Raw genomic sequence first — 22,123 nt, forward strand, 5'->3', positions numbered from 1 at the left:
TATGGTAAGAAAGATACTATCTTCCTTATAAACACATAGTGAATAGTGATATAGTGATGCGATGTGAACAATTTAACAATCATTCCTTGAATTCAATTTAAGCAGTGCAATTGTGAGAATCTTTTTAGATTATCATTTAAATAGCGTTAGGTTCTTTTTACACTGCTAATGGTATTTGTTACAGCTCCCTGCTCGGCTGGAAGCTACATGACGGGAAGTGGATGTAAGCAATGTAGAAAGAACACTTTCAGTGCTGTTGGTGCTTCTTCGTGTTCTGATTGTCCTGAGGACAAGGTCTCAGCTGCCGGTTCTACAAAGTTTGACGACTGCGTTTATGGTAAGAAAGATACTATCTTCCTTATAAACACATAGTGAATAGTGATATAGTGATGCGATGTGAACAATTTAACAATCATTCCTTGAATTCAATTTAAGCAGTGCAATTGTGAGAATCTTTTTAGATTATCATTTAAATAGCGTTAGGTTCTTTTTGCACTGCTAATGGTATTTGTTACAGCTCCCTGCTCGGCTGGAAGCTACATGACGGGAAGTGGATGTAAGCAATGTAGAAAGAACACTTTCAAATTTGCTGGAGCTTCTTTCTGTTTTGATTGTCCTGAGGACAAGGTCTCAGCTGCCGGATCTACAAAGATTGACGACTGCGTTTATGGTAAGAAAGATACTATCTTCCTTATAAACACATAGTGATATAGTGATGCGATGTGAACAGCTAATCAATCATTCTTTGAATTCAATTTAAGCAGTGCAATTGTGAGAATCTTTTTAGATTATCATTTAAATAGCGTTAGGTTCTTTTTACACTGCTAATGGTATTTGTTACAGCTCCCTGCTCGGCTGGAAGCTACATGACGGGAAGTGGATGTCAGCAATGTGGAGAGAACACTTTCAGTGCTGCTGGAGTTTCTTCATGTTCTGATTGTCCTGAGGACAAGGTCTCAGCTGCCGGATCTACAAAGATTGACGACTGCATAGGTAAGAAAAATACTATCTTCCTTATAAACCTCACCACTCCGAAGCTACTACTCTACTAACTGTGAGGATTGTTACTGATGGGGAGGGATGGATGAATCAACCCACCCCCAGTATGATAAGGGTTAACAAAGAAGTTCGATAACGAAATTCCGCTATAATGGTGTCAGTCTTCTTGATTACTACCCAAAGGAGAACAGTAAGAACAATCTTATCTAATAAATTTTAGATTAAAAATTGGCGTATAAGATTTACCAAGTACTCAAAAATTACAGCTAGTTCTTTTTGATAAGAAAATTTTGCAGAGTACCTAGCCCCAAGCTGCTTCACAATGGGCTTACGAACATCCGGGACTGTATTAAGAGAAGTTAATTACTCCTCGGAAGAAAACTGCATGAACCTTTGTATAAAAACGGCGGGGTATGTTTCGATCATTTTACATACTTTAACAGTCGAACAAATCTAACTGCTATCTTTCAATGTCTAACTGCATCTTCAGTCTTTATAGTGCACACTATTTGATTTAATTTTGTGTCTGCTGTTTGAATCTCACAATCCAAAGAGAATAACGATCTTTCAATAATTTGTATCATTGATATTAATTGCAGCTGTATGGCAGCGGTTACTAGTCCGTTATCTTGGCGTAAATCCTCATGTTACGCTATCGGAGACTACACTCTGTCCAGGGGCGGAGGTTGGGCCACAGCTGGAAGAAAATGCTTCGACACAACTTCAACCGGCCTTGCTTCTGGTAATAAGGGGGAGGGACAGGGAGAGGGACAGGGAAATCATAACGCACTTTACGCAATTTTCGACTCACGGACCAACTATTATTATTGCACCGCCCTATTACTAAATTAATAACCGTGCATCAGAATTGTGAAAACTTATTTGAATGGTACTCCATGGGTTGTGAGAAGTTATAAATATATTTATTTGAAGGAATTATTTGGACAAAGAAATTAGGCAAATTTCTGAGCCGTTACAGTGCTGGAACCGCCAAGTACAGTACTCTTTTGGTGGCTCAGGACGAATGTCTCAAACGATCTGGTGAGTTCATACTTGCGGTTATATATTATATTAATCATATCGATTAGATAATTTATTAGGCAGAATTTCTCTGGTAAGAGATAACCTTGTCATAAATACAATATTCTCCCACTAGATTGTGGAGGTATAACATACGAATCCTTCTCCAAAAAGTACTCTCTACGAAAAGGAACCGAATTCAAGGATAGTCCCTCCGGCCTCGAAATCTCCTGGATACATGGTGAATATCTTGGAGTTAGTTATATATTGATAAACTAACTCAGCTAAGTTTTGGACATTTAACTTAAAATTTGTGCACAAGTTTACATTAACATAGTCAGTGTAATAAGCGCCAAGCGCGAGCACAGAACTTACTTTTTATCTCCAATTTCGATAAATTTGGTACCAAAAGTTGCCTAAAAATGTGAATGAAATAAATCCACCGTGTAGCAATTTTCACTAAAAGAAAAATGCTACACGGCGCTTGTTCGCCACGCGTGCTTTTTTTTCGCGCAAATTTTTAGTTTTTGGCCTATAACTTTTACAATTTCAGTTATACTCATTATCACATAATTATTATGGCATAATAATCAGCTCATCGAAAGTTGCGTCTTCCTAAGCTCATTAAGATCCTGTAAGAATTATATTTCAAAATATTCAATATTTTAGGAGTTATAGGCAGTTTAACTTTAAGCAATAAATTACCCATTTTTCGTCCTTTGTGCACTCTTGCAATGCACAGGAGGCCCACATACAGCTCGACGTTATCGTGCTACACGGTGAATTTTCATTATTCACAGTTAGAGGCAACTTTTGGTACCAAATTTATCAAAATCAGAGACAACAAATTCTGTGCCAACTCATGGCGCTTACTACATAAACTGACACTTATCTGAAGTTCAATGCATAAGATCCAATTTTACTAGAAATCGAAAGCCCGTAGTTACAGGGAGGAAGGTAATTGTATTCTTTGGTAGTGAGTTTTTATCGCATCAAAAACATCCGTAAGAACTGGACAACGATTCCTTGAATCCAATTTAAGCAGTGTAATTGTGATATTCATTTATAATCATTTAAATAACGTTTAGTTCTTTTGCCAGTGAACAGCTTATTAAGGTTGGATAATTTTTATCCAAACCTAGGATCACTCGCAAGATTTAAGGCAAACGCACTTTAACGCTCTTAAATCACTTTAACGCACGAAAAAAATCATAACGCACTTCACGCACTTTTCGACTCACGAACCAACTATGCTGTCTATCGCGCCCGCCCTATTATAACTAATAATAATAACCGTGCATCAGAATTGTGACAACTTATTTGAATGGTACTCTTGGTTGTGAGAAGTTATAAATATATTTATTTGAAGGAATTATTTGGAGAAAGAAATTTGGAAAATTTCTGAGCCAATACAGTGCTGGAACCGCCAAGTACAGTACTCTTTTGGTGGCTCAGGACGAATGTCTCAAACGATCTGGTGAGTTCATACTTGCGGTTATATATTACATTAATCATATCGATTAGATAATTTATTAGGCAGAATTTCTCTGGTAAGAGTCAACCTTGTCATAAATACAATATTCTCCCACTAGATTGTGGAGGTATAACATACGAATCCTTCTCCAAAAAGTACTCTCTACGAAAAGGAACCGAATTCAAGGATAGTCCCTCCGGCCTCGAAATGTCCTGGATACATGAAGGTGAATATCATAGAGTTAGTTATATATTGATTAACTAACTCAGCTAAGTTTTAGACATTAAACTTAAGATTTGTGCACAAGTTTACAGTTATCTAACCGAAGTTCAATGCTTAAGATCCAATTTTATTTGCTTACTAGAAAGCCCGTAGTCACAGGGATGAAGGTAATAGTATTCTATAGAAGTAAGTTTTGATCGCATCAAAAATATCCGTAAGAACCGAAGATACAGTCGATTTAAATGCTTAAATGTAAAACACTCTAATAGTCTAAACACAACGTAAACTGGAATTAAACTGGAATTAAACTGGAATTAAACTTAAATAGTCAAAGGGAACACTAACGGACCCGTCGTGACAATACATCAATGAAATAAATAAGATAATTATAAGAAAATCATAAATAAGACCCAAAACACGTAAAAAAATTAACTTCACTACAATCTGTACGAAAAAGAAACAAGATCAAATATAATAATTTAACCGGATAAAAGTGAATAATGCACCGATAAGGTAATAAATTATGCAGGAGAGGTTCATAAAATTCACAAAGTTACTCCAAAAGTCAAAAATACACTATCAAGAAAGATTACACACAAACTCAAAGACGGGCGTAAATTATGCAACTGTAACTCCGAATGAAAACAGTTCGAACACTCATTTAAGGGACACTGGGGTAGTTAGAATGTCCTTAAGACAGTGACTCGGAATCATTACCGGATGTGTTAGATCAAGTGGAAGACGATGTTGGTGTCTTTTTCGGATTTCTGATGCGATGACAGCTGCTGAGAAACTTGCCCAGTTCTTCTATGTGGGCTGAATCCATCATGTCTTTGTAGTTCCTTTGAAGTAAAAGCCCTTTGAGGTCATCTGAGAGAGAAGATCGTACTGAGTGGTACATGGGGCACTCAGTAAGGCAGTGTTCCTCGTCTTCAATAATCGTGCCTTCAAAGAAGGGAAGGTATTCGAAGCCGAGAACGTGATCCCTATCGCAGCAGAATCTGCATGCTCTTGGCCATACTCCGGCCTCCTTCGTGTAACGCCCTCGTTCTATCATCAGGTCGTGGCTGCTTGAGCGGATTTTAGCTGTATTCGTTCGGAATTGCCTGCTCTTCAGATTGAGGTACTGCTCTTCTCCAAATTCCTCCTTGATTTGGTTGTAGAACTGCATCTTGGTTTGCGATCCCAGATCCACCCTCCAGTCACTGATAAAGACATCCCTCATGGTGCCATGAGCTGCTTCTGTTTCATAATGAGCCACAGAGCTAAGTTTCTCGTACCAGGAGAGGTTAAGATTTTTCTGTTCCTGAAACGCTTGAGATACTAAAAAATTTACACTGTTCATCTCAGAAGAAGCTCTGGAAAGTCTTCCAAAGTATCTGAGGCATTGTGGCAGAACTGAGAGGGCCCAGGGCATCCTTCCGGTATCCCCGTAACAGAAGTTGTTGTTAGTTTTCTTGTGCACACCCAGTACCCATTTCAGCATTTTGAGGTGTGTTGTCTCAAGACTGTCTTTTGCTGCAACTTTTGATAGGTTGTGTCTTTGGCTGGGTTCACGCGCCATTTCTTTCATGAGGTGAGTCGAGGGTAGCCATATCTGACAGGCGTAAGTTGCTACCGGTTTCACCAGACAGTCAATTAGCTTTAGCATGGTTTTGGTGGTCAGAGCTCTGGTGTCTACCATGCGTTTTATCGAAAAGAATGCTCGAAGCGCCTTCTTCCTAAGTTCGTTCATGGCGCATTTAAAAGATCCATTGAGACTGAGCTGGATACCTAGATAGCAGTAGGACCTTGTTGGAGAGATGTCGAGCTGTCCAAGCTTGAACCCGTACGAGCAGTTTAGCACCCGCGAGCTTGAGTTGAAGACCATTATTTTAGTCTTATCAATGTTGATAGATAGCTCCCATTTGCTTGCAAATTCATTTAGGCAGTCAAGCTCTTTCTGAAGGCTTTGGTGGTCGAGAGCTAAAAGGATGAGATCGTCGGCCCAGAGCAGGTGGTTGACCGGGAAGCCATTAAGTTCAGGGACAGAGAGATCTTCTAGGGCTGCTAGATAGATGGAGAGGTCGTAGATGTATATTTTAAACAATTCAGGAGACATTGGATGCCCTTGCTCTGTTCCAATGGTGACATCAATGGTCTCCGATAGTTTTTGGATCAGTTTGATGCGGGTCACCGAGTTGCTGTACATGTTCTTAAGGCAAGCGAAGAAGTTCCCTCCGATACCAAGGTGATTGAGTTTATACATGAGTGCTTCTCTGCACACCGTATCGAACGCTTTCCGGTAGTCAACAAAACAAGCAAACACTCTCTTTTTGAGCTTTTTCGTGTATTTCTCAATGATTGTGGTAATTGTAAGGATGTGATCCGAGCACTGTGCACCAGCTCTGAAGCCAAGTTGGTGGGGGAAATCGGGGCAGATAACTTTGCGGAAGTCGATAAGTCTTTCAAGGAGAAGAGAAGCAAATAGCTTCCCTAGACAGCTTCCAACAGTTATTGCCCTATAGTTGTCAGGGTTCTGTTTGTCGCCCTTCTTGTGGAGAGGGGTGGTTATCGAACAATTCCATGGGTAAGTCCCCTGTTCCAGGCAGCCGTTGAACAACTTGAGAAGAACTTTCCTTAGGCAAAGTTTGGAGTTCTTGAGCATCTCGTTCGATATTAGGTCCAGTGATACGCTCTTGTTGTTTTTGAGTTTGTTGATCACCTTTTCAAGCTCTTGTAGAGTGAACTCCATGTTAAGATTTTCCACTTCAGTTGGTAGGTCAGGGTGGCTGCTCCCATCATTGCTTGCGTTGTGGGCTTGAAGTTCACGGTGGGATGGATCCTTGCACTTTTGGTTGTAGAGGTCGTTGAAGAATTTGTGAAAAGCAAATAGGTCGTACAGATCGAACGTCTCAGGATCTCTACAGGAGGACGAGAGATCTTTCAGAGCAGACCAGTTGATGTCATTGCCATTGTTTATTTTCTCGTTCAGTTGAAAGAGATATGCGCCTTTTTTAGATCGAACTTGAACCCTGTATTCCTTTTTTCGGAGGTAAAACTTAGCCCGAGTAGGTTCCACTAGCATGGGATCAATGTAGGGGTTGTTCTTTACTCTTTCGATCTTGCAAACTTGACGTTTTGCCTTTCTGCAGTCCCAATCGAACCATTTGTTTTTGTTAGTGTGAAGACGGCCACTTTTTTGGGTAGTGACCTGGCTGGCTAGGTTAATGTAGGTTGTAATCACAGAGTCATTGTATTTTCGAATGTCTTCGGGGCAGGTGATGTCATTTGCTAGGAGCGATTCGACCTTCTGCATGAATTGGGCATCATTCTGGGCCGACTTGAACTTTTCTGATGTACCAAACCCAGTGCTAGTGTCTTTGGTCCACTTGAAGGGCTTCGGCACTGGTGCTAGTTTCCGTTCACGTTCTTTATAGAGGTTGTCATCAAGAAGATTCACCCCATGGTTTGTGGTGAGGGCGGTTGATATCGGTCTGTGGTCTGAGTAAGGTGTGATATCGCCCACATGGAAGAACCTAACCCGATGGTGGATATCTCGTGAGACACAGATGTAATCAACAGTGCTGGCTCCGTGACGTTGAATGCATGTATGGCTACCGAAAATGTCTCCAATAGTCCTTCCATTAAGAATTATCATCCCTGCTGTTTGGAGAAGCTCAATGAACGGTTTGCCATTCGAATTCAAAGTTCGGTCCTGATTGTTTCTTGGTGTCAAGGCTGTTATGAATTGAGGAGGGTCGAGATCGACATGTATATTCCTAGATTCGCAGGGAATAAGAAAATCTTTCAGAGTACCGGTCCGTGCGTTCATATCTCCAAGTATGGCGGCATCTTCTGTGTCGGGAATCCTGGATAGGCACTCCTCAAGTTGTTCGCAGGTAGTGATGTATTCCTCGGTATTCGAACGTATACGTTTTTTATACGAACCGTGTGCTGGCGAGTCGTATACATTGATAAGGTTTAGGTCCTTGTCAAGATTAAAGTATTTGGCTCTTAGCTTGACGATGAGTATGTCGTCACAATCTGGAACGTGGACTCTAACAGCTCCAGCTGCTAGGTGTTTATGAATCGCCGTACATACACCGCCTGAGTTTGTTCCTGTCCTGTTAGCATTGAAGCATTTGAAGTCACGTAAAGAAACTTGCCCTTTAGTTTCTTGCAAGCAGATAACGTCGTGACTGTTAAGGAGCTTCTGAACTTCATCGATTTCAAATTTGATACCTTCAAACTTGTCACGCTGATGGTTGATGTTCCAGCTCATCAGCCTAAGGCAATTGCTTGTGTCCCGGTTTTTACTCATCTTTGAAACGGTTCGAGCTGCGTTTTTGACGAGGATTTCCATCGTGGCTCTGGTGAGGAATGCGCATCGTCTTCTTAAGTCCTTCACGAAGGCTGACGTAGAGCATTTTTTCGCCTCTGTCATTTAGGGTGAATCCAGTGTTGATTGAATAAATGTTCTGGTTGCCGACCAGGTCGTTAGCAAACGTGAATATGCGTGAACGAGCGGTTTCGCTTTGTCTGTGGAACCAGCTAACATTGCTTTTAATTTCGTTGTTAACAGCTTTGATTCGCTCGTTCATTTTCTTGTCATTAGAGGTTGGAATGAAAAGTGAAAAACATATCTGAGCTTTGCAGGTCTCCAGGAGATACTCTGCGAGTTCGTGGATAGCTCCAGATGGGATACATTTCCTCTTCGTAAGGTCGTTGATACCCAGGTGAACGTAAATACAGTCTGGTCGTAGCTTATTCAACTTCTCGTTGAGCTGTTTTCGTTTCTTTGCTAGGTTTTCGAGACTTGATGCCCCGAATTGGTGCACATTGAATTGAGAACTGAAACTACGTGGATTGAACTTGTCAAAGTTACTATCGTGTATGAGAAGTACCGTGTGCCTACGATAGATATGAGAGTTCCTGGTTCCAGTTCCTGTGCCTGGTCCGACTTCCCGAGATTGTGAAGTTGAGGATGGTACATGATTTTCACGCCGATGAGGCATGCGGCTATCATTTAGAGAATTGTCTGGGCGCTCTTCTTGAGCTTGTTCGTTCTGGACAGTTGTCATGCGGCCACCATTTTGAGACCCGTCTCGTCCCCCAACAGTGGGTGAGTTGGTGCGTTTATTGCCTCTGCTGCCGTTCTGTAGCCGCTCACTTTGGCTCGGTTTTCTCTCACGGTGGTTTTTGTTGTTACGTTTGTCTGCTTTTGTAAACGGATTTCCGCTGTTAGCTGCCGATATTGAGGCCCAGGTAGGGGTTCCTGTTGCATTCGGACCATTACTTTGAACGTCCCGGGTAGCAGTGTCAGGTTTGCTTATATGCGTTACAACGGGCTGTACGTCATTTGCAAGGACAATTGCTACATTCTCATGGTTGGTCTCAAGGGCCTCAATTCTTGTCCTGTTAGATGAGCTTACAGTGTCAAGTGACTGAAAAGCGTTGTTGAACTCGTTCCTAAGCGAATCGATTGAGGCGATCGTTTCATTCTTAGCAGAACTTACCGTGCTTCTAAGAGCTTTCTTCAGTTTATCTTGCTCGAGCTCTAGATCTTCAAATCGCCTCTTGGAGGTGCTACTCGCTTTTTCGAACGTTTTGACGCTGTCTGCGACCTCGGCTCTAACTTCCTGTAGTGATTGAATCTCTCTGTTGGCTATGATCTCGAGAGTTCTATTTTGTTCATCAACTGCATCCCTGAGCAAATTGAGGTCAACCCTAAGTTGTCTCACTTTGTTCTCCAACGGGCTAACCTTGCAACGTATAATTACCAAAAAACCGATCAATATGCCGTTCCAACAATCTTTTCACGTGCATGTGCGCACCCCAACCAAGGATGCTAATTACCTATGTAGCGTATCTTATAACTTTATAAACGTACGGCACACGAATACCGTACGTATTTCTCAAAAGTGTTTATATGCGACATGCGTACTTCGTTCAAATCTTTCATTTCGACCATCGATTCATTAAATATGAGCATTTAGCAGTAACACGCTAAAAACGCGAGTTTATAGATATAAATAATATGTTACTGTAGTACAAGACCTCGTGGCTTAGTCGATTGGGGCGTCACTTTTAATCTGCAGCACCCGGGTTCTGGGCCTGCCGAAGTTTTATTTTAACTTTTTGTTGGCAATTATGAGTAGCTAACGAATAACTAATAATACCTCAGTAATATAATCAAACGTATTCCACGTATTTTTTAGAATTTTAACAAACGGCTTATTTTCGACCGGTTTTTCGGCTTACTTAACAACGATGACTCCAAAACTGTTCGTATGCAACTTTTTGCTTTTACCTAACTTCCTATTTATATTTTTCATCTAATTTGCACGTGGGTGGTCGACGGTCGTACATACAAACATAATCTTTCGAATTATATTATAAACTAGAAAGCCCGTGGTCGCAGGGATCAGGAAGCTAATAGTATATTTTGAAAGTTGCAGTTTTTATAGCATCAAAAATATCCTAAACACCCTAAACGTATAACGTAATAATCACAAAATCGATCAAAATTTCGGTACAATAATCATTGCAAGTGCACTTTCCCTCCTCGTTACTATGGTTCCTATACAATGTACACCCTTTGCTTTTATCTGATTTACACATGGGCGGTCGTACAGACAAAAAGAATAAATGTATTAAGCTACAATATGTTGAATTTTTAAGTAATTATAATGAATGTTTTGGTAACATCCTTTACTTCAGAGAATTAGACTAGAAGAATGATGGAAGCAGGTATAATTTGGAGTTTGGACAGCTGTTCGTCGAGAGATGATTACTATATTAGATCTGGATTTCGGGAGGGACATGAACAATTATATTTATATTTAAATCTAATTTCAGTTTGACTCGTGACAGTTATTTTAAGTTTTCATAAGTAAACGCTTATAAGTGAAACTTTATTCAAAAGCTCAAAGTTCGTATCGAATGTTCAAGTTGTTAGTTTGTTATAGCGATTTCAATTACTATTTCAGAAAACCTTGTCTCACTTGTTTTACAATTAGTCTAAAAGCATTCGCATTCATTAGAAAAGTTTACAAAATTTAAAGTTCCCTATTATATACAGTTCCATGTTATACAGGTCACTAAATTTAGCAATATTATGGCTAAACAGTAAACAGTAAACATTAAGACATTATAGTTTTGAAGTCACAAACTGCTGTAATACTACTGTACTGATGTTTACTGTTGACACGCAAAAGAATTTAGTGTTTATATCATTATGCACCCATGCCCACTGCAAAATCAAATGTAAGATGACGTCATGATCTTACTGCTTACACAATACACAGCATGGATATACAGTTACTAAATTATCCAGCATATTCGCTAATTAATCCAGCATATTTGCTAATTAATCCAGCATATTTGCTAATAAACCAGCATATTTGCTAATAAACCAGCATATTCGCCAATTAACCCAGCACATTTGCTAAATAACCCAGCATATTTGCTAATAAACCAGCATTTTTTTAATAAACTCAGCATATTTGCTAAATAACCCAGCATATTCGCTAATTAACCCAGCACAGTTGCTAAATAATCCAACATATTTCTAATTAATTAATCACCATATTTCTAATCAACCATGTATGTTCTTATGATACCGTTATTCATGTGGCCATATGAGGAGATGTATAACCTTATATAGATGTATAACCTTACATACTAAAATAGTCGTATTATATATAAATCGAATGTCTAGTTTGGTAGAAATCGAATGACATGGTAATTGTATAACATGTGTTCGTGCTATTTCGTGTCGTCGGTGTTTGACTTAGAAAGTTAGAAATGGTGACTTTCCTTTCATAATTCATAGCTTTTAAAATATTGCTGCTATCGCGATTAATGCTCTTTTGAGGAATCAGAAGTCTAATTCTGCCTTCCTGACTCCAATTTATTGATAAAACACCAACCTATAAACATGGTCGACATCTTTTAAATTTTAAGTTTAATAAATTTTAAGTCAGGGTATTTGCAAAATATGATTTGCATGGGAAAAATCTCATATCTTTGCACAAATTCTTTAATCTCCTCAGCCGTTATCATATGTCAAATTGAAGCTCCACCAATAGAACTTATCATAATTTAGAAAAGGTGAACCGGGATAAACAAATCAAAATTTTAGTTCACAACTCTTATCAGTAATAATTTGATTCACATCACGAGGCCTGCAGGGAAGTTGCCCTCGTTGGTAAATTACGATAAGAAATTGATAACCTTGTACCTTGCAGAAACCCTTGATACAATTAAGACCGGACAATAATACAATTATTTTCCGTTCCACCTCCACCCAACTCCTTCATCGTTAATTACTTGTTTTGTGCCGTTATAAATACCCACAGAAATTATGATCGAGTGAGGCAATCTCATATTTCTTATTTCACCTTTACACGAAATTAGTTTGAAATTGATCTTGAGATTATTTTGGTTTTATGTTAGTCTAGGTGTCAACGGATTTACCTTTTTTTTACAGACCAAATTACAGGACCTAAGAAATTGCTTAGAAAAACTGACATTTAAATAAGCGGTGCTTAGGTACCACCCATATTACCACCCATATATTGCATCATAATTTCTAAGATCGTTCATAATGAAAATGCAAACTCGTTCGCACATATTTTGCGATTTTGCACACATCATTTAAACTATCAAATAAACGAATTTCCCAGCTCAATTTGAAAAGCAAAATATGGTGCAAACTACAATATTTTGCCCACTAGGCCCTCACAATTTCTCATACTAAAACCTTACAAAGTTATAACCCTAACAAAACCAAAACTTCTCCTAAGTATAACAGAAACAATGAAGCTAACCCTCCTTCTCCTCCTTGGATCACTAGCCGTGCTGACTGTACAAGGAGACACGTGCTCTCCGGGTGACTCCTGGCTGGATGAGTGTAACAAGTCAGTCAACCTACATTTTAATTTTATGCCATTTATTACAGTGAAAATAGGGTGAATCAATTCAATGATCACTATTTAAAAGAGCTTGAAAGCCGTATGCTGGTATGGTTTCATAACTTTTTAAATAACTTTTCAATAACTTTTTAAATAACTTTTTAAATAACTTTTCAAATAACTTTTTAAATAACTTTTTAAATAAATTTTTAAATAACTTTTTAAATAACTTTTTAAATAAATTTTTAGATAACTTTTTAAATAACTTTTTAAATAATTCAGGTGCCGGTGTCTCCGTAACGGGGTTGCTATCTGCACTAAGATGGCCTGTGCTGTCAGTGTAACGTGCGAGCACAAGGGGGTGACTTACTACGCGGGGGACAGCTTCATGGACGAGTGTAACAATTGTAGGTGCACGAAAACAGGGAGGGCTATGTGCACCAGGAGGTTTTGTAGAGGCATGTAGAGTGGAAAAGGAAGACAGTCGTGTATCCTGATGTACATTGTACATTGTACATTGTATATTGAACATTATACATTGTATATTGTACATTGTACATTGTATATTGTACATTGTATATTGTATATTGTACATTGTATATTGTACATTGTATATTGTACATTGTATATTGTACATTGTATATTGTACATTGTATATTGTACATTGTATATTGTACATTATATATTGTACATTGTATATTGTACATTGTATATTTTACATTGTATATTGCATATTGTACATTGTACAATGTGCGATTGACTTTTATGGTTTCTTTATAAAGAACGATAAAAGTATAATTTTTTCATTTATACATCTGTAATATTTTTCGTGTAAAACTGTAAAAGAGTTTTAAAATTTAGTGTGTTTAATGTCTTCAACTTCTAAATTGAAAAAATGAGAGGTACTTTAATTTATCGCTACAGAAACTAAAATAACTCTCAACACAGTTATTCAAGAGCAAAATATATTCTCTCATAGTCATAAGTTAGATGAATGTTAGATATATATACTATGCTAACAGGAACCTGTCTAATCCTGAAATGGTGCACAAAATACACGCCAGCACTAAGTAGTGTGACAGACATATGTTAGTAGAGGCTCTTACGGGCATTGTCTGCTCGATACGCTAGGGACCCCAGACACACCTTTCTAAACGTATTTTTGACCATAGAATCGATTAAAAGTGGTTTCGAGATGATTGGACTGAGTTTACGTCGTGGGTAAAATCGCAAAAAACCGATTTTTGGGCAAAAAATAGGCCAAAAAACCATGTTTTTTGATATTTTGAACAAGTTAATTTTGTTGGCATGTCGGCAAAACTTGCATGGAAATAGCTAAAACACAGCCGCACAAGATGGTTTAAAAATTTTAAGAATCCCTCTGTTTTTACGCGGGTAAAAATCCAAAAAAGTGGTAAATATTTTGACTTTTTTGCTTGAAGTTTGAATAATTTTTGCAGTTGTATGAAATCAACCCAAAAATAGTCACATCGTGTTTGCCTAAATTTTTCCTTTCCGAGAAGTACCCACTTCATATACTTTATCGAAGTTTGAATATTGTCACTCCGCAAGCGTTTTTGCCAAATTTTCGACGCGCACTACGCGCAAAAGCATTTAGTTGTTATCAATTGGCACCCGCGCGTTCATCATAAATTTCAAACAGCTATAACTCAGCGAGATTATGTCCGTTCTAGCTCATATTTTCACACTAAATAGAAAATAATGTGATCTTATTGCTGACAAAATATGAATATAATTACTCTATTTGCCTTAGAGTAATAGACTGTCAAAGTTTAAAACGCGCATTGGTATAGCACGTGACTAATAAGGCCAAATTTATACTTCTTAACATATTATCGATCCTTAGACATCATACTATTGTGTCCAATTAGCGGTTAGGTCTCTAAACTCGTAGCAGAAAACACGTCTTTTTGCCCGTAAGAGCCTCTACTATGTGGACAAGTTCTCACTACCAAGGATCATCGGCTTCATACAAGCAACAAAACTATTCACTAAATGCGGAGAGAACAAAGTTTAACTTTTTTTCTCCACTAATTAATATTTTACTGGGGTAAGCACAGGGCTCCAATGCTCTATCTTAAAGTGGTCACGATCTATCCAATAGTGATAATGACCACAGCCCCTACGAAGAAGAAGAAGAACTTTGAACTGTAGCTAAAATTATATGAAAAATATTTTGACGTAATTATCATCACTTGATGATGACGATGTCATCAAATTAGGCGTTTTTTAACTTGATGCTTGACAAAATAACAACTTTTCGAGTCGATTTTACACAATTAAGTATTTAATTCAAAATTCGAGGTCATGTTGAGGTTAGACTGTTATATAATCTTTTAAGCATTCCGAAAATCTACCGGAAAGTTTTCTGAGCTTGCTCCTTCATTAAGATATTTGCTATTGAAGTGAGTACTTTTTTATAACAATTTTATAATGCTAGTATGGTATTGAGCCATCTCCTGGGCGGTGAAGCTCAGTTCTGCTTACCAGGGGTCTATATTGTGAAATAAGATAGTTCTCACGCCCAGATCGATCAAAAATCGCTATAGAGCTATAATAACTGATAATTTTATAACAATTGTAAATGAAATATTACTTCCTTATTACTTCAGTAGTACTACTTTAGTGGTACTACTACGGTAGTAAATGTGGATGTAGAACAGTAGGTAGTTGTTCAACTGAGTTCAGAAATTAATTATTTTAATCGTTACTGGGGAGAAATGAAATCCAATATTTTAAACTGAGAGTGAGTCCACTTTATACCTCACAAATTTAATCTATCAAAACAAAATGCCAGTATTATACAGCGCAAGGAGCACTGTTCAAATCTCGAAATCTTCTTCAGTTTCGCATTTTATTATTTCAGGATAACAGCCCTTCATTGAACACACAGCAGTTCCGGTTGATGAGCACCTACACTTATTACAGTCCCTCCAGAACGTGTCTCCAGCGTAGTACCTCACCCCGTTATGCATACAGACCGCTACGTCATCATCGCCACTACTACACTCCTTCTCCGTGCATATAACCACCCCATCTTTCGTGCATCTACACTTGTTGCAGTCCATTCTGAATGTGTCTCCAGCGTAGTAAGTAACATCATTGTGTCTACAGACCGCTACAGTCTCACCATCACCACCACAGGCCCGCTCAGTGCACATCACTTCCCCCTTCTTAGTACATCTACATTTGTTACATTCATCCTTGAACATGTCCCCTGCACGGTATGTTTCTCCGTTGTGTTCACACGTTTTTGTCCTTTTTCTTGCGGAGTCCACTGACATTAAAACCAATGCTAGTAAAAGAAGTGTTGCTGTCTTCATCTTGATTACGTCGCGCTACGGTGAGAAAGAATGCAATAAATATCAGCGGTTAGTAAGTACAAAATGGTCGAAATTCGAATATTGTGAAAAATGACGCATGCTCATATTGTCTTAAAATAAGTATATGATGTTACAATGTAATCCGACGTCGCTACTGTAAGAAGGAATGTAAAAGGACTGCGATAAAACATACACAAACAAATTACTGAATTGAGGAATTGAATTTCCAACAGAGGGATCCCCCGCGGGGTTGGGAATTGGGATGGCCTGAGGTGCTTATCTCACTTTGGTAACCTAAGCCACTCCGTGCCAAGGTATTCATCTTAATATAATACTAGTATACTAGTATGAGGTTAGTCCTATGAACCAAAGGAGTGTTATCACCAGCCAAAGCTGTACCAATTCACAGCTTGGTGACTGCAGGCCGATTTGTATCAGACCGAATTTCAACCCGGGACCTTTAGCATGGGAGGTGATCTTAGCACTACTGTAGAAACTAAAAACATCGTAGTACCGTCGAAATTCTTAAACATATGTACATTAACCATCAGCTAAATATGTATGCCGCGGTCTAAATACAAGATGGTAAGACGAAACCTTAACGATACGTTTTATATCCCGATTACATTAGGTAATATGATTCCTTTGTTAGAAAATTCAATTCCTGAATTGTGTAAGCATTTAATTCTTCCATTTAACTCGCTCATTCCTTTTGTGTGTGTTTCGGTAAAAGTTCTACTTGTTAATTACAGTATTGTTGGCAAACTTGGCATTAAATTGTTTATTTAGCAGCAGCAAAAAATTACACTACATTGTATCCTTAACCATTACATCGTAACATCATGTACTTACTTTAAGACATGAGCATGCGTAATTTTTCACAATACTCGAATTTCGACCATTTTGTACTCAGTAACCGCTTATATTTGGTTGTTATTCCAATTTAGTGAGTCTTTATTTTATTTTTTCTCACAGTAGCGACGTAATCAAGATGAAGACAGCAATACTCCTCCTACTAGCATTGGTTTTAATGTCAGTGGTCTCTGCAAGAAAAAGAAAAAAAACGTGTGAACACAACGGAGAAACATACCGTGCAGGGGACATGTTCAAGGATGAATGTAACAAATGTAGATGCACTAAGAAGGGGGAAGTGATGTGCACTGAGAGGGCCTGTGGTGGTGATGGTGAGACTGTAGCGGTCTGTAGACACAATGATGTTACTTACTACGCTGGAGACACATTCAGAATGGACTGCAACAAGTGTAGGTGCACTAAAGATGGGGTTGTTACGTGCACGAAGAAGACGTGTAGTAGTGGTGATGATGTGGCGGTTTGTCGGCATAATGGGATTGTTTACTACGTTGGGGACTCGTTCAGGATGGACTGTAACATGTGTAGGTGCACATCAACTGGCACTGCTGTTTGTACAATGAAGGGGTGTATGTAGAGTCAGGATATGGCAAAATGTAGATTTAGCAATTTCAAGAGTTGCTCCTTATTGGACTGAATACTGGTATTTTGTTTAAGATTGATAAATTTGAAAAGATATAAAAAGGACTTAGTTCAAAGAACATTATCTCAAATTTAAGGCCATTTCGTCTGTGCTGAGTTATGTTTGTGTTACTGTTATAGACTTGATTTCAAAATATCTAATGCTTTCACTGTTTTGACCGAATTTTTCTTGAATGACCATCTTACAAGGTCACTGAGGATGACACAAGACACGATTGTGGTACTAAAATTACGAAAGAATAACTTCGGTAAACGGAAAATGTTCAGAATATAAAGGGATTTCGGAAGATTTGTGAAGAAAAGCTTTTCTGTCGTCTCTTTGACCGAAATTTCGCGGTTTTGACTGAATTTTTGACCAATGACCAATCAGTGAGGTCGGTGAGAGTGCCACAAGTCACCATCAAGGCACTGAAAGCTGTATATCCGGAGAAAACGTTGGTGGGATGAAGATTTTGAAAATGTCCTACCGGTAGGAAATTTTCAAATTTCAGCTTTCTGCGACCCTAACTTATTTTAAGAAACTGCCTCCGTCCCGAAGCAAAAATGGTCTGTAAATAAACCTATATTGTTAGAAATATAGAGGTATATTGGAGACTATATTATATTTTACTTCTAGAATGAGAATCCTATGTCGTAACTGTACCTTGAGTAAATAACTAAGCATTTCCAGCAATAAAGTAACAACTATGTACTACCTTATTACATTGATTTATCCAATCTGTATTCCGTTTACCTTTTCTTCGTTACCATGTCGTACAACTACTCTAACTACACACAGTTCGGTATAAAGAGCGACAGTGAGAGGTATTTATATGCGGGGTGGCTCCTGCTTGTGGTATTGTGTTCATTTGCGGGAGACACCACTATTCTTGTTGCTTCCATCAAATATAACGCTATTCACCTCCAAAAGACAGTGGTAGTATTCATCCAGCATATTGCTGCATGTGACTTGCTTAACTCAGCGTTCAGCTTGTTCCCCAGCGTCCTTTCAGCCATGTTCAACAGCGAAGGTTCCAGTAGAGCTCCGATCCTCTTTCGGTTTTTTATAAGTTACCTTTGCACTAGCGCTGGAGCCTCTCTTGTAAGTGCGATGACATTGGGGAAGCTCCTGACACTAAAATATCCCCTCCGAGCAAGATGCTGGTCCAAAAGAAAAGCACACAAGGTTTGTGCAGTGATCTGGTTCACACTCCTCACAGTTCCAATAGTACATCTTCTTATAGACCCTGGTGACGTCACCTTCGATTACAGGGTGTATAATTCTTCCTATCGTTACTCGGCAAGGATATGGAGATTACTATCACCAACAGTAGCCATACTCGTGCTGTTTGCTCCAACCATCGTAATCATTGTTTCAACAATTTTACTGCTAAAAGAAGCAAGGAAAGTTGTTAGAGGAACTCAAGAAAGTCTACGCTGGCAAGGAATCACGACTGTTGTTCTTACTGCAACTTTGTTCACCGTAAACTGTCTTCCCATGACTGTGTACCTTATAGCTAAACCTTTAGTAGAAAATAAAGAGCTGGTTACAGGGCCTTTTTCCGGAGTCTTCTACAGAATAGCCGCCCAAATCATTAACATCAACGTTCTTTCCAACTTTTTTGTGTACAGCCTGACTGTGTCTAGTTTTAGGAATTTCTTGAAGACGAGGATTCTGATTATCTTCCCGTGTCTTTGTCGTCGAGGTAACTTTAATTACACTTTTTATATTCTTTTGAGACTTTTATTTGACATTTATGTGTACGCAGACCGAATCCCTAGCGCACCAAAGCCCTAGTCCCTACCTTTAACCTAAAACCTTAAGGCATCAGGTCACCGGGTCACGTCCCATATCTTGTCAGACTTTATCTATGTTGAGTGCTGCATGTAAAGGGTTCCGTATAACCCACGTAATGTCCGTTAGAATTTTCGACTTCTACGTAATTTCTAGCGCCCATAATTCTATATCCCCTGAAGTAATCATACCTAACACTTCTCCATGCCCGCAGGTACGATACAAAGAGAGAGAAGAGATCAGCATAGGACGAGATTCCTAGAAACTGCTTTGTGATGGCGGAACATTCTGACAAAGAGAAACGTTTTCATCGATAACTATTAATATTTGTGGTATGATACAATGTATCAGCGATTTTAACACTGAGTTGTGAATTTTTAATGGATTTGATTTCAATATATTATTATCTTAATAGGAATGAAAATTTTGCATAAAAAAGACTAAATTTAGCCCTAGGCCGTTCACGGAGCTCCGTTTCCAACTTTCCATAAATTATATCAATTTAAATAGAAAGTGTGGATTTTCCGATAATTGAAATTGGTACACGGATATATCGTCACCACAAATCACACCACCTCGACCTCATTTCAGAAGAAGGTGTAAATTAAATTAGCGTGTTTATTGGTTTTGATTGGATCTTGGTGTTTTTATTTCTTTTTAGCTTTTCGTTCTTGCGATGCGACCAAATCTTTGACCACAGTTTCCAATATGGTACAGAATAACTTGAAATGTTCATATATTCAATTAGAGTCTTATTTTTATGGTACAAATACAGTTTTTTGATTACAATTTCTAAATTCTATATTAAGACAGCAATTAAACTTTCTATCTACGAAAAGACCACAGATTTTCAGCCGGCACTAATCTCGACTGCCAAAAAAGGTGTTTCTTACTTACTTGTACTTGATTAGGTCTCCTCAATCATTCGAGTGGCCTGCACCAATGAACTCCCGTTTGTGTCGTATCATCTCTCCCCAGTGCTTACGATCACTAGCTAGATCACTTGCTCCTTCTAAATCTATATCCATTATACGTGTCTCATGAAAACGCCATCTTCAAACAAACATTTAATCAAGTGTTACTTATTACTTATTACTAATATATATGAAGGTGTTACTTATGATAAATATTCTGTTATGTTTTTGCAATTCTTTGGTGATCTAGAACTTTCTCTTTTTTTTCTAACTGTTATAATTCGTAGCCTACTTTTCTTCGCCATTGAGACTCTTGTAGAATATAATAAAGGACTTAATGCAATGATTTATTGGAGATAACCGTTTTTGTTGACAAACTTTATAGATGTTAATTCTAGTGGGGAGGCGAGGCATATTTTTGAAACGTTACAGCAATAAACCAATCTGCTTCCACTATTGACCAACAAAACCCAAGAATTGCTGTCACATGTCAAATAAATGTGCTTCACCTCCCCACCAGAATCAACAATTATCGTCTGTTTCTTTGGATCTGTGGTCGCCCTGTGCAACTGTAGTGATCTCTTTCCTGTTCCACTTGAAAATTTCAGGATATTAATTTTCTTGTAGTACAGCTGGATTACAGCGTATTTTGTGTATTGATATATCCAAGTGTTATACATTGATGTATGCTAGTTAAACTGTGGAGTGTGGAGTTTGTTATAAATGATTTGAACGTTTCTAAACCGTCCTTTGTGGAGTGTGTACGACTGTTATTATATTATATACTACATAATAGTTTACTGTTAGTGTTTATAATGGCCTGCTCTCCCCTTTCCTATAATTAAAATAATAAATCAATTTTCATAAACCCATTAGATATATTGTTTAGCTAAAAGGAACTTGGTGAAGAAGCTGAAGTTTTGACAACCTATTTGGTGCTTAATTAGAGCATAATTAATGTGAATTTCAACGAAGTTGGCTGTTAATTATCAAGGACACAGCCCTAGAATTGATTTAGTTTTTCAAGCATTTCTAAGTGCATCTACAATGTGCCATTTAATCTGTCTTATGAGAGGCTTGTAATTTTATAACTTTATTTTACAAAGGTCCAGATTGATCTGAGGTGTAGTATTGCCAGATCCCAGTTCAGTTTGTAACGAAGTTTTATATTAACAGGAAACGATGTAACAGAGTCAATATATTTCAATGTTGCCATGGGGTGGCAAGTCCCCATACATCGTGGTCTGATATAATTTCACTGCGTCCTAATATATAAATTTGTTTACTTATATAAATTTGTATCGACACCCCTGGCGCTGAAATTTAAAATTAGGCGTCAAATACCTTTACATTAAATAAATTAGCATCTCCAGCTTAAAGTTTCAACAGTGCTATTGTATAACCAACCCGTCGGCTTATTACTAAAGTAATTGCAATGAAATTTGAAAAATGTTTACCCAAAATAAAAAGTTGGAAAGAAGCTGCTAGACTTAACTAGACTATATATATTGTAATTTACTAATTGTGATAACCAGCAAATACTTGAGCGGTAAGTAAAGAAGATGCCTTAAATCAGTATTTCATGGCAACCCGCAACAGCTGAAGACAGGAGATATAATTTATGTATCACCAAATACTGAGAAAGCAGAATATATAATAGTAATAGTAATACTATTCTGAATACCTTCGCATTTTCCTGTTTATATGTTTCAACCTAATAACATTTTAATAATTTTAATTGTCATATATATACCGAATCGAGATTGAGCTTGCATATCAAGCAATCGTAATTTCTGCTTGGTACTCATCAGGTTCTTAAGGAAGGTATGTTAGTATGTGCTTCCTACAAATCGTAGGTACAAAGTATAGGCTCATTTCGGGCTTACACGAGTTAGTATAGTTATAACTGTGATTAAATACTTAAATATTATATTAAGGTGAAAAACAGGACTCTATGGCGGCGACAG

General features: G+C 38.1%; 1 protein-coding gene and 1 long non-coding RNA gene across 2 annotated transcripts; both read left to right on the forward strand.

Moving 5' to 3' along the window:
* The first annotated feature begins 207 nt into the window (after positions 1-207).
* Positions 208-2,657, forward strand: LOC134813832 (uncharacterized). The gene is made up of 8 exons (XM_063821710.1): positions 208-337; positions 518-670; positions 844-993; positions 1,296-1,410; positions 1,599-1,741; positions 1,933-2,040; positions 2,156-2,260; positions 2,614-2,657. The coding sequence occupies exons 1-8, from the start codon at positions 208-210 to the stop codon at positions 2,655-2,657; spliced, it is 948 nt and encodes a 315-aa protein (XP_063677780.1).
* A 742-nt stretch (positions 2,658-3,399) lies between these two features.
* LOC134813855 (uncharacterized) lies at positions 3,400-10,630 on the forward strand. The gene is made up of 3 exons (XR_010160066.1): positions 3,400-3,496; positions 3,612-3,719; positions 10,418-10,630. It is a non-coding gene; the product is annotated as an uncharacterized LOC134813855 (long non-coding RNA).
* Positions 10,631-22,123: the final 11,493 nt, after the last annotated feature.

The sequence above is a fragment of the Bolinopsis microptera genome, chromosome 4 (genome assembly GCF_026151205.1).
Source record: "Bolinopsis microptera isolate Bmic1 chromosome 4, MBARI_Bmic_1.0, whole genome shotgun sequence".
Taxonomy (NCBI): Eukaryota; Metazoa; Ctenophora; class Tentaculata; order Lobata; family Bolinopsidae; genus Bolinopsis; species Bolinopsis microptera.

Excerpts from the sequence above, each read along its gene's own strand:
- LOC134813832 (XM_063821710.1), top strand. The coding sequence starts at position 208 with ATGACGGGAAGTGGATGTAAGCAATGTAGAAAGAACACTTTCAGTGCT. Across the intron at positions 1,742-1,932 it reads TTCAACCGGCCTTGCTTCTG|GAATTATTTGGACAAAGAAA; the intron begins GTAATAAGGGGG and ends ATTTATTTGAAG. Across the intron at positions 2,041-2,155 it reads CGAATGTCTCAAACGATCTG|ATTGTGGAGGTATAACATAC; the intron begins GTGAGTTCATAC and ends TTCTCCCACTAG.